Below are 12,872 nucleotides of genomic sequence, written 5' to 3'. Positions count from 1 at the left end.
AAGGGAGGGGGGGGGGTGTGTTTCGCGGCGTTCCTTTCTGTAGGCATCCTGTGCATAGGTGGCGGAACCGGGAGGGCACCGGTGCACCGTGCCCACCGTGCCCCCTTTGATTTTGGCATTTCAACATTAGCACTATGGGCGTTGCATGGAAAGAATGAGACCAAAAATCGGCAGTGCTCCGCATAGGTGTAGGAACGGGGGGGACGGGGGGGCCGGTGGCCCCCCCACTTTTCATAGTGGGGGGGCCAGTAATGTTAACTGGCCCCCCCCACTTTTTGCCGAACATTAATGTTTTTGTAGGTACCACCCCAAAGAACAAACTTGACGGTTCTCCGGCCTGCCCTTCCATGACGATTTCCATTTGTGCTTCATCGTTATTGAGTGCAATTTTCCTCCACCCAATGAAAGGAAATTTTGCTAGAAGCAATAAGAGGCAGCTTAGGGGCAGCGCGCGCTGCAAAGAGAGACAATACTGGCGCAGCAGAATGCGTAAACGGCGCAAACTAACAACTTATGTTAGGCGGCCTTGCATTAGTTGATCGGTTACTGGCATAGGCGTAGGAACAGGGGGGCAAGGGGCCATGGTCCCCCACTTTCGAATGGGGGCCAGCAATGTAAACTGCCCCCCCCCCTCCCACACACACACACCTTTTGCTGACTTTTCACTTCTCACGTTTCACGCTCGCTCGTAATAAAAAAGTTTTTGGATGCTTCTGGAATTCGCATGGGTGCCAACCAGTGGCGAATCCAAGGTACGGTCACATGGGTCATGCCCCCTTGGGGTCCGGGGGCACTACAGGCCTTCCAGGGGCACCACCGACCTATCACGGGCACCACAGACCTGACAGGGGCACCACCGGCCTGTCAGGAGCACCATCGGCCTAGCAAGAGCATCACAGGTCTGCCAGGGGCACCACAGACCTGTCAGGGGCACCACAGGTCTTCCAGGGGCACCAAAGGCCTTCCAGGGACACCACCGGCCTCGCAGGGGCACCTTGGGCCTGTCAAGGGCACCACGGACCTGTCAGGGGCACCTCAGGCTTGTCAGGGCCCAGGGGCACCACAGTCCCTTCAGGAGCACCACAGGCCTGTCAGGGGCACCAGAAGCCTAGCAGGGGCACCACAGGTCTGCCAGGGGCACCACAGACCTGCCAGGGGCACCACAGGCTTGCCAGGGGCACCCACTGGCCTCGCACGGGCACCCTGGGACTGTCAGGGGCATCACGTGCCTGTCGGGGACACTTCAGGCCTGTCAGGAGCACCATCGGCCTAGCAAGAGCATCACAGGTCTGCCAGGGGCACCACAGACCTGTCAGGGGCACCACAGGTCTTCCAGGGGCACCAAAGGCCTTCCAGGGACACCACCGGCCTCGCAGGGGCACCTTGGGCCTGTCAAGGGCACCACGGACCTGTCAGGGGCACCTCAGGCTTGTCAGGGCCCAGGGGCACCACAGTCCCTTCAGGAGCACCACAGGCCTGTCAGGGGCACCAGAAGCCTAGCAGGGGCACCACAGGTCTGCCAGGGGCACCACAGACCTGCCAGGGGCACCACAGGCTTGCCAGGGGCACCCACTGGCCTCGCACGGGCACCCTGGGACTGTCAGGGGCATCACGTGCCTGTCGGGGACACTTCAGGCTTGTCAGGAGCACCACAGTCCTTTCAGGGCCCAGGGGCACCAGCGGCCTAGCAGGGGCACCACGGCCTCGCAGGGGCACTACCGGCCTCGCAGAGGCACCATGGGCCTGTCGCTGGCACTTCAGGCTCGTAAGAAGCACCACAGTCCTTCCAGGGGCACCACAAACCTGCCAGGGGCACCTGCGGCCTAGCAGGGGCACCACAGGCCCGCCAGGGGCACCACAGGCCTGCCAGCGCAAAAAAAATGAAAATAGGGCACCACCAAAATTAAAGGGACCCTCCCACCTTCAAAAAAGTTAATGAAATGGCATGAAAGTGATGTCGCTCGATTCAGAAAGAGCAAAAACGAATATCTACCAAATTTCACCGAAAAATATTCACCGGTTTTCAAGATATTATACTTTTACTTTTGTTTACTTTTTTGGGATCTCCGCTGTTCCTACCGACTTCATTTTGGAAGTGCGGCGTTCGCGGCAGATGTTGCGCGCAAATAGCATATACCACCACTGCTTTACAAAGATGTTAGTATAAGGTTTTAAAATCGTTAGATCACCGCTGACGTCACAAATTCTAAGGGGGCATCTCAATGCATTAGCCCCTTAGAATCCGAAAACTGCAAGTTTGAAATTCCATATCTCCGAATTAAAGCATTTTTCGATGTTGTGAGTGCCCAAACCGGTATTTGCAGGCCATGGCCACCAATTTGGCTATCTCAACTCAAAACTAATGTTAAGGTGGGATGGTCACTTTAAGTGGCCGAAATCCGTTGAGGTTTTAATTTTGGGTACCTATAGGTAGGGGCACTACTTCGATTCATGAGTACCCTCCCCTTGGAGTTCTCCTGGATCCGCTCCTGGTGCCAACGCGGCTGCGGAGGCCAGGGGGACGCGTCCATGAGATTTAAATCTGGACGGGAGTCTCCCTGAGATTTTGGTCGATTTTTTTTCTTGTCACTTTTTTTTAACCGATTTGAGCATGCTTGCGAAAATAAAGTGGCCGAAATCCGAGGAGAAAATGGATTTTGGGGGTAGGTGAGGTTTTGTGCCTCTGGGAGCCTGGCCCCCCCACTTTCGAAAACGTTCCTACACCTATGGTGCTCCGACTTTTGGTGTTCCGCCGCTACTGATCCCGTGTATAGGTATCCTATCCGTTCAGCTCTGAGGCCCTATAATTTAAGCACTACCGATCACAAAAATCATAAACCCATACTTCTTATCACAAATCGTAACCCAATGTCATATAATGATCAAATCAACAAATACAAATAACAAAATATAACACGATATAGGATGCGACTTCCGCCTGATAACACAATTTACGCCTGTTCACGATTTAGTAACGGATTTCCTACAGGCTATTGAATAAATTGTTTCGTTCATTGTTCATTGATTTAAGGTTCCTTTACATTTTAAAATAAAATGTTAGACCGATAAAGAAAATAATTATTCCTCTACGACAAGTTTTTAACTCAGATTCATGAGTAAATATCACTGAACTCACGTGAAACTTTTGTCTGCTGTCATGTGACTAAAATTACGATTCTGGCGCACAGTTCTTCTACTGGGAAAAATATACTAAAACTATATATTTTACCAAGGTTTTTATTCAAGATTCTCAAAAGCAATTCCATCCTTACTTTTCAAAGACATTTAAAACACCTTTCCAAACCATTTCAGGATTAGGATGAAATTGTGTTACCTATGAACGATTTCTGTGTGAATTTAGTACTAGAGCTTTTGTAATTTTTCTACTAAGGATAGTAGGAAATTTGTTACCAGTATTTAGTCTGAAACACCGACGGTCGTTTCGTTTGTTTTGTGCTCTCTGGATCTCTGGATATCTGTGTGGCCGCTGTTGGTGTTTATCGTGATTATTCTTATCCTATAAGTGGGTAAGCATTAAGGAACATACCTACCTAAAATTAAGTATAAACAGATTTTACGAACGTCGATGATCAGAATCGCCTATATCAGTTGGGCAAACTAGACCTTTGGAATCAAAAGATGGAGGCATCAAAAGATTGATTCCTTTTGGGCATAAATGCAGACTATTTCTAACTTACTAATCACATAAAAATAAGAGAGTGTTTCAAGAAGGAGCATGCCTGATCTTGAACAGAAATGCTTGAACTATCTCCCAAGCAAAATAATATTGCTCCTATCATAACAATTTGAATTCTATAGGTAGTCAAAGGCAATCAAGGAATTAATTCACTTTAAACAGATAATCATAATATTGATTCCCCATCAGCTGGCTAATCATTATTTTGATTCACATGTAATGTTAACAGATAGGCAACAATCACTTGCAAGAATACAGCATTTATCTTGCTATTATTCTCATTTAGTGGTATCCTCAGCACCACAACTGATACCTATAGCATTGTTGTACTTTACCTTCACTACATTTGATAACAATTCACAATTTTTAAATGTCAAGAATACAAAAACTGAAGCAACAGGTAAAAACCATATAAATAATATAAAAGCACTACAACAATGATAATTAGGGGTTTAAAAATTTCATTTTGCCATTTTACACAAATACTGATTGGTCAGTATGTGATTCATGATACAAAAATAACATACAGTGTGATTTTCTCAAAACAGCTTTTACGTGATGGACAGTGGCTCTGTCTTTTTCCCATTCACAAGGCCAAAGGGACAATTTCTTAGCTTTGAGGTAACACTTTTTGAAAACCTACCACATTTTTCTACCTTTTAAAAGAAAAATCTCACCGTCATGGGCCTTTTTTCAACCGTAACGATTCATTTGAAGTCAAAAGTGTACCCAAATGAATCAAAAAATTGATTCCATGCCCATATTTGGTCATGGCTCCTCCCACCAGAATCAAATTATTGATGCCTCCATATTTTGATTCCAAAAGTCTAGTTTGCCCAACTGATATTATCCAATATTGACATGCCCTCCGATGCTTAGGTGTAAGTTAGGTTGAGGTGGGCACGAATTTTGTGAATGCCACTTGACCTCTGGATCCTAACATATTTGTCAGTAGCAGAACCATAGATATAAAGACACAGAACACTTCAGTTATCAGCGTCTGTCTCTTAGGTAGGTACTTGACAGATGATATGCTCTCGGACTCAGTGTCCACAAGCGTAGCTTTTGAGAAGTGTTCAAGATATGATAATCATGTCTATGACAAATAAAATATAAAATGGGTGAAGGCTTGGACCTTAACGTACCTAAGGACACATTTCCTACTGGCTGAATCTGCTTCTTCATGCTAAATAACTTGGAAATCATCATGAAGTTGACATCATATCAATATCAGTTGGGGAAACTACGAGGCGAATGTAAAAAATGGATTGGTCAATAAATGGACTTTTGATGACCATATATGGGCATAAATGCAACCCCCGCTACTATGGGTGAAAAACGGTATAACAAGCCGGTACTTGCGGTATCGTGTCCACTTATTGGAGAGAAAAGGCTTCAATTTTTCACTAGGAATTAGTGTGATTTGATTAAATTGGGCGAATTGACTCGAAAATGGCGATAGGAAAACGGCTTTTCTGCAGGTTCTGGGCGTCACAATCAGCTGGCCATTCAATAAATGGATTGGTTTTATGAAAGAAATTTGTTTAAAGATTTAATTTAATTACAATAAACAAAAATATTTAATTCTGAAATAATAACTTAACCCGCGCCCCACTGGGGGGGGCTATTTATAGCCCCCCCTCCCGTTTTTCTGCAATAACTTCCAAACCGCTTGACGGATCGACGCCAAACTTTCAGTACCTTCGGCTGCATCAATTTGACACCTTGTGTCAAAATTTGAACTTCGTAGCTACCATAGGTCGGCCGGAAATGACGTCAGAGTGACGTCATGTTCGTCCGATTTCGACGCAAAACATTGAACCACGGCAATCGCTCCCAAGAGCTCAGTTTTTAAGCTAGATCCAATTTCTTTGCATGAAAGGACTCAGAATTGACCGCGCTATCAAACTGCTATCTCGGATTTTCAAAATTTTGAAAATTTCGAAAATTTTATATAATAATATTCAAAATTTATATTTTTATATTTTTTTCAAAAAGTTTTTGACTTTTCGAAAAAAAAACGGAATAAATGTGACAGAACGCATGATTATGACTAACTCTAGCGAGTTTTAGCTAAATATCTTCAAAAATGGCCAAGTTATACGCATTATTGCAAAAAATTCACAATTATTAATTTTTCAAATCAATTTTTCAGTACGTATTTGACATCGTACACCAATATAAATGGCACCATCGTGTTCCTGAGCTCAAACTGCATCCAATAGACACCTTTTTTGTTGAAAAATTTTAACTTCAAAATTTGACCTTTTTTGACCTGAAAGTGACCTGACCTAAGCTAAATTCGACTCAAAATGACCTCGAATGACACAGACGACATCAAATTCGAAATCTATGGCCTAAATGGACCATAAAACATGTGTCACGTGACCGACGCATGGTATAATATTTTCGTGACCTGTGATGACCTGACCCTGACCTGAAAATCAAAGTACAAGTTTGGTACCCTCAAGGTATCTAGAGAATCTGTTCACGAGTGTGGAAACCAAAAATGAGCCTGATCTGACTTGTAAGACGGTGGCCAGAGCCCAAAATGTGAACAAGCCAAAATGCCAATAATTTTTACTTTGACCTGACCTGTGACGTCATCGGTGACCTCGAGGTCAATGAAATTAGGTTTCGCTCGACAGTTTTTCCGGGGCTATCAGACGCCGTTTGAATTTTGACGATCGGCCCAGTAGTTTCGGAGTTAGGAGGGGGGGGGCTATGAATAGCCCCCCACCCCCCCCCCCCCCCCCACCCCCCAGTAGGGCGTGTTATACACAGACCCCAGTGGGGCGCGGGTTAACTACAATTAGAAAAACCATAAACAAAATAATAAAAATAATGACATTTTTAAACCACGGTACTGCTTACATTTCTTGGCGCGTCTGTTTCAATCCGCCATATTTGCCAATCACGGTTTGACCTTGCGTTGTAACTCTGCGATTTAGAGCCGCCAGTTAATTATGCACCGGGTGAGTGTAGGCCTTGTGTGGTTAAAAAACATTCTTATGCCTTATTTTTTCATTTGAATGCTAAAATTCATTGAAAAGATGAAGTTGTCTGATTTTATGACCATATATGGTCATCGCCCCGCCCACTCCAGCCGCTGATTGGCTAATCCAATTTTTGTTTGGCTCCTCGTAGTTTCCCCAACTGATATGGCATTGATAAGGCAATAGTATTATATATGACCATAGATGATATGCCTATAAGAAAAAATATTTTTAGACATAGATGATATGCATAATTTTCTGGTGTGTAGTGCTGATTATGCTTTGTGTGGGCCTTTATTTAACCCTCGCCCGTATTGGTGTTTTTCCAGCCGCGAACGTATAAGGGGGGGGGGGGTCCGTTGGACCCCCGCCTTGCCGTTTTGCCCCTGATCGAGCTAGAGCTTCGCGGAAAAAACGAGCGTGTTGCCCGTGACGAGAGGAAGCCGATGATACCCAATTTTAAGGTCCTAGGTTATTGGTTGACCTTCCAGGTCAGGTCAATGACCCAAAAGTCGGGAAAATCGGGACCTGTCAGAACGTCATAAAATGTGGCTACTATGGGGTTTTTCGGGGTGCTGATCACGAACATCACGCTAGTTTTGATCACAGATGATCAGTGCTGGAAATGAGGCCGCTTTCTGGTCCCGGCGTTTTATTCTCCGGGTGAGTTAGCCCCGTCTAGCGCTTAGCATTTCGGGACCCTCTCAGAGCCGCGGTTGTTTTCGCCGCTCGGCCCATTCGAGATGCAAAGTTGATAGTCGCACGAAGTTTATTTGAGGCCTCTGAATATACGACTTCGAAATTAATCGATTCTACAAAACATTTTTCTCTCATCTATATGCATACATTTAACAGTAACTCCAGACTAGACTGGTTTGGCTGACCCTAAATAAGCTTCGTGTGACGATTAACTTCGCATCTCGACTGGGGCGAGCGGCGAAAACAACCGCGACCCTGAGTGGGTCCCGAAAGGCTAAACGCTGGACGGGATTAACCCGCGAGGAGAATAAAACGCCGGGACCAGAAAGCGGCCTCATTTCCAGCACTGCAGATGATGTCTTCATGCATTTAGGCCAGGTCGGGTCAGGTCAGGTCAGGTCAATCAGTAGGGGTCCTGCCGGGTATTCGTAGTAGGCGTCAACCGGCTCTGACAGCTTCGTAACATGTTACGAAGGCACCAAAACTACTTCGTAAATGTTCATATGGTTGCTAAATTCGAATTCAGCTCCAAAAACTGGCCTAGAAACATGTAAAACTCGAAAAAGTGAACCGAGGTCATCAAAGGTCAATGACCTGACCTGACCTTCAGGTGACCTTGACACCCACCCTAATGCATGGGGGCAACATCATATCACATGTTTGAACGCTTGTAACCACGAAAAGACTGCAAACGCGCGGCTAATGCGAGCCGACATACGCCGAATCGCGATTCCGGCCAAACATGGTCTCGAAAAGTAGGTCACAGGTCAAAGGTCATTTGGATCAGGGTCATGAAATTTTCAGGGTAGGTGTAAAATTGATCAACTCGAGGGTACTGAAAGTTTCGTCGCGATCGGCCGCTTTTTACGCGAGTTATTCGCGAAAAACCGAGGGGGGTCCGTTCGACCCCCCCCCCCCTATACGGGCGAGGGTTAACACAGTGCCAGGACCACTGCACCAGATAGTGATAAATGAGAGAATATGCTGGTCTACCCAGTGAGTTGAGCAATCAGGCCAATATAACAATTTTTCTTTCTATATAACTGAAAGAAGTTAAAATGTAGATTTCAATTCCTTGTGATGCATATTGCAAGGTCTGATTTGATGGGCATGGCTGCAGACCTCTGCTTTGCTGTGCAGTAACTTAATCAGAGTTAGAAGATATTTTTAATAGATGCATAATAGATGCATCTTAATGAATTCCTTGACTAACTGCATTGAAGTGCACATTTTTAGGCAGATACATAAAATGGATGAAAATGCATGAAGTATATTGATGCATTTAAATTTTCATCTATAAAGGAGCTTAGCCAATTTGTTTGCTCTACCCAGTATCCTTTTCCCTATTCTGCCAAGTGCTTTTAGTGGGAGTCTTATCATATGTATATCTCAGCTACAATCAGATGCATCCTATGATATTATGTGCAACTCCCCTCCCCTCCCCTCCCCCATTTACACATGGCACACATTGCTGCCTGGAAATTCTGTAGCCTTTACTTAAACCTGCTTTGTCAAAAACTAGTCCTCAATGACTTTCAAAGCAAACCTGCTTGAAATATTCAATGCATTTTAAATCCAACTGCTTGACATGTAAAATTTTCTGGAGCATAAAAATGTAAAGAAATATTTCACAAAAAATGATGAATTGACCCCACACCCCTTCTTATCTTTTTGGTATGACAGTGAAAAGAAATGAAAAAAATACCAAACAATATTATTATTCACATCATTCCATTTATTTTCAGGTATATTCAAAGTGAAAATGGCTCAGAATAATCAGGGAATCCAGCACCTTCTCCAGGCAGAGAAGAAAGCATCTGAGAAGGTTGCAGAGGCAAGGAAAAGTAAGTGAAAAACTATTTAGATTGATGGCTCTGCTTTGGATGTCACTGAATTATACCAAAACAATATTTAGGTGAAGCTTAGGACTTTGGAAAATGGTTTGAGATGTCAATCAGCATTTCAGGACCTGCAACAACAAACAGGCTTCAATAGTTATCAGAGAGTGGGTCTTTTGCCTTTGGACAGCATGTTAAATTCAGGGTGTAGGGAATAGCTTTTTAGAGTATGTCCTATACCATGATCTCATTCTCGTTGATTTGGGTTATGATTGCACTACTATTGTATCTGAGGTAGAGATGGTGCTTTTAGACTTTAGAGCATGGAGCAATTGATGGTTAATTTTAAAATAAATGGTCCAAACATAACTATTCTTCACTTTGACCAACAGGGAAGCAGCGCCGCCTGAAACAAGCCAAGGAGGAGGCACAGGCTGAAATTGAGCGCATCCATAAGGAAAAGGATGCTAACTTCAGGGCCGTAGAATCGGCGGTGAGTGATAATGTTGTGTGCCCTGAATGTTTTCAGTAGCGTTGTCAACTACGCATACGGTAGGTAGTCTGGCCGTTCTTCTCTCATTACACCATTCCTCGGGGTGATAACTTATAATCCGTAGTATTCAGTCTAAGTTTTCAATACTAATGAGATCATGTTTGTTGACAACTATTTAACTTATTTAGTGGCTAGCAGCTTTTTGATAAATCACATCGTGCGTAGTTCCGAACGATACGTCATGAGAAATGTCATTTATTATATAGACGCCGACAATGTGTCCGTATTACTAGCCGCGGTAGAGGGCGCTTCAAGGTGCGGGCTGGCGTAGGTGGCATCGCCTTCGGACCGTGCTGTCGGCGAAGTTACCTTTGCTGTGAACATCATTATAACCATCATTATAGTGTCAGTTTTGCAGTGATGCTAGGTACTCCGTATAACGCCGACGTCGAATTTCCCGACGTAATTTCATATCATTCGACGAATTTCGACGTAATTTCTTCTGTGCCCTATGTCGCTCCACCAGACCCTGGGAGACAAGGATAAGATGGCAGCTCAGATTGACCTGGAGACCAGGAGGAAACTCCACGAGATGGACATCCTCGTTGGAAACAACAAGGAAGGGGTATGTTTATTGTTTTGTGCAGCGGAGTGCAAGCTGTTAGCAATAACAGATCGTTGTCCTTCTACCAATTATTGCACCCTGTTATTATTTCACGATTGCTGACCGTTTTTTTTTTTGTGAAATGTATTTACGCGTACTAATTCTCACAATGCTGTAGTAGACAATTTTATCCACATATATTTCTGCATGTTGAAGTTAAGTCAAAAACAGTGATTGTTCTTATTTCGAGGGTTTGCTTGTATTGTGACCGTCTCCGTGTTTCAGGTGGTGCAGCAGCTGCTGTCATTGGTGTACAACATCAAACCGGAGATGCACCCAAACGCCCGCCCCGAGAAACTGGGCGCCTAGAGGTCGGGGCGGCTGACCAGGCGCCGTCGCCGCCGGCGGCAGCCGCGCAGCCCGCTGCGGCCGAGCGCCGGCCACAGCCGGCCGGCCCGGCCCGGCTGACGGGCGCTCCCGCTCCGCTCCACCCCCCGCTGGCCAGGGCCGGGCCGCCGGCCGGCCGCCCCCGCCCGGCGTCCACCGAGCGGGGGCGGCCGGCCGACACTGCCCTCTCAGCGAGGTCTGCGCGCGACTCTATGCTTAGATCTGTTCTCTATCGATCTGCAGCGCTCGCACGCTGGATCTGCTCTCGAAACTTTGAATCTTTGACTTGGATCTGTCGTCTGGTAGCAGAGCAGAGTTCCGAGTGTGTGATGTGGTTCTACAACATTCCCCTCATGGCTCTGCTGCCATAGTCTGTCGGTGCTGTAGTCTATGTATACTTGTGGTCAACTAGTGCGAACTTGTGTTCCGGCTAGTCGCGCCCATGATAATCTCGAAAATATATGTACGGAATATGCTGAGCAGAATATGTTAATAAAGTATATCAGGCAACACGAAATATGCGTTTGATAGGGGCATTTAATACCGGGGCGTATCTTTATCATGAGGTTGAACGATTTTCATGAGGCTAAATCAATTCAATCGCGGTCATGATCATCATTACTGCGATCGTAGTTTACGTGCGTAGCGTAAAACCGTTTAACGACGATTGTATAATTCAACAACGCTGTCGATTTATCAGGCGTCCGCCTTTATGACGGCGCCCCACGCGATCCCATCCCCATCGCGTGTGTATCTGGTTGCGCCACGCCGCTGCCCGTACCCTGCACTTGAGTGTCATCCCGCGTCGGACGGGAGCTGCGCGCAGTCGGTGATTCCACACGCGCAGTTACAACACTGGCGACAGGCGGACATTTGGGAATTGTGATACTCCCGGCGGGCGGCCTTCGCCAGGCTGCTCTATCAGACCGATCGTCACCCTCGGGCCGGGCGCGACTGCCCCCTGACCCCAACTGACCTGCCGTGACCCGGCGGACGGCTCCGTGCCGCCCCCGTGACCCGGGCGGCTTTTGCACGAGCCCGCGGGCGTCGAGTGCGGCGGCGTTGCAGCACCCGTTCAGATACCATCTCAGGCCGGCGCGCCGCGCCAGGAAATCGATGGTGTAACCGGCGGCGTCGACACAGGTCGGCCGTCCGTGTGATGGCTTCATAGCCGGCGCGTGTGAAGCGTCCCGCGGGGTGCGCCGCCCGGTGACCCGCCGGCGCGCTCTGAAACGCTCAGATGAGGCACCGCTGACCGGGCACTTTCCGCTCAGAGGCAGTCGATTAAACCGTCCATCTGTCTTCCTTTCAGCGTACGCGCTGCCCCGAAAATCGAGCAGGATTCTCCCACACACGGGCATGCGTCTCCTTCGCTCGCGCGGGGCCGTGGCCTCCCTCTCGCGAGAGACGGCCACACGCGGCGGGTCACGTTCATCTCACAGGGAGCGGCGCTCTGACAGCGGCCGCACGCATGCATGCCTTTCGTGGTGTGGTGGCCGATGCAGGCCGGTGCAGCTCCCATGGTGCCGGCCCCACCCAAGGTCGCAGCCTGACCTGGTGGTCCCAATACGTTGGCAGCACGGGCCGGCCGGGCGCCAGCGCATTCCAATCTGATAATTTACTCGGCGGCTTTCACTGTTCACTGGCCTGCCTTCCGCCTGAATGGCCGTCGAGCAGCGGCGACTGTGTTTTTCACGTCTCCAAAACATTGACTTTGAGACATGGAGGGTCTGGCCCGCTTTCGGCTCTCTGAGGCTTTAGCCTTTAGCTAGGAATGCGACGACCGGCCCGCGATCGTTCGACCTCGGGCCCGATACTGGAGTTAGCATTTGGGAACAAAACAACATGAAATTCGCTTACACTTGTGCCATTATTTCGCTATAGGTAGGTATAACTAAGAGATACATAGGTACAACTTGCAACTTAACTTGCCATTTTTTTATTTTTCAAAAATGCTGTGTTTTTTCAGCATGCCTATAGTATAGGGGAAGCCGGGGGAAGCCCGGGCGCGGGGGAAGCCCGGCCACCCCGTTTCCGGCTAAATTATTCACGATAAAATGCTCAACTGTTTGTCCTTTCAGCGTGGCAGCTAAGGTAACGCCAGCAAAAAAGTTAAGGCTGACAAAAATTGCATATTGTTAAAGTTATAGCGCAAAAA

At 47.0% G+C, this 12,872-nt stretch overlaps 1 protein-coding gene across 6 annotated transcripts; it reads left to right on the top strand.

Moving 5' to 3' along the window:
- The first annotated feature begins 3,429 nt into the window (after nucleotides 1-3,429).
- On the top strand, nucleotides 3,430-11,231 carry LOC122382128 (V-type proton ATPase subunit G-like). 6 transcript variants are annotated; one of them, XM_043367068.1, is made up of 5 exons: nucleotides 3,430-3,527; nucleotides 9,138-9,236; nucleotides 9,623-9,723; nucleotides 10,250-10,348; nucleotides 10,613-11,231. In XM_043367068.1, the coding sequence occupies exons 2-5, from the start codon at nucleotides 9,155-9,157 to the stop codon at nucleotides 10,694-10,696; spliced, it is 366 nt and encodes a 121-aa protein (XP_043223003.1). In that variant the 5' UTR covers nucleotides 3,430-3,527; nucleotides 9,138-9,154; the 3' UTR covers nucleotides 10,697-11,231. The 6 variants fall into 6 exon arrangements, with proteins under 6 accessions (XP_043223003.1, XP_043223007.1, XP_043223009.1 ...); XM_043367072.1 differs by having other exon boundaries at nucleotides 3,452-3,489; XM_043367074.1 differs by having other exon boundaries at nucleotides 3,462-3,478.
- The last annotated feature ends 1,641 nt before the right edge of the window (nucleotides 11,232-12,872 follow it).

Source organism: Amphibalanus amphitrite, unplaced genomic scaffold (assembly GCF_019059575.1).
Source record: "Amphibalanus amphitrite isolate SeventyFive unplaced genomic scaffold, NRLGWU_Aamphi_draft 000134F_arrow, whole genome shotgun sequence".
NCBI classification, from domain to species: Eukaryota; Metazoa; Arthropoda; class Thecostraca; order Balanomorpha; family Balanidae; genus Amphibalanus; species Amphibalanus amphitrite.
Note: the sequence above shows the minus strand (reverse complement) of the source record. Positions and strands in the feature narration are given on the sequence as shown.

What these genes read in the sequence shown, in the direction of transcription:
- LOC122382128 (XM_043367068.1), top strand. Translation starts at nt 9,155, where the DNA reads ATGGCTCAGAATAATCAGGGAATCCAGCACCTTCTCCAGGCAGAGAAG. An exon ending in GGTTGCAGAGGCAAGGAAAA is followed by an intron (nt 9,237 to 9,622) that starts GTAAGTGAAAAA and finishes TTTGACCAACAG; the next exon opens with GGAAGCAGCGCCGCCTGAAA. An exon ending in TTGGAAACAACAAGGAAGGG is followed by an intron (nt 10,349 to 10,612) that starts GTATGTTTATTG and finishes TCCGTGTTTCAG; the next exon opens with GTGGTGCAGCAGCTGCTGTC.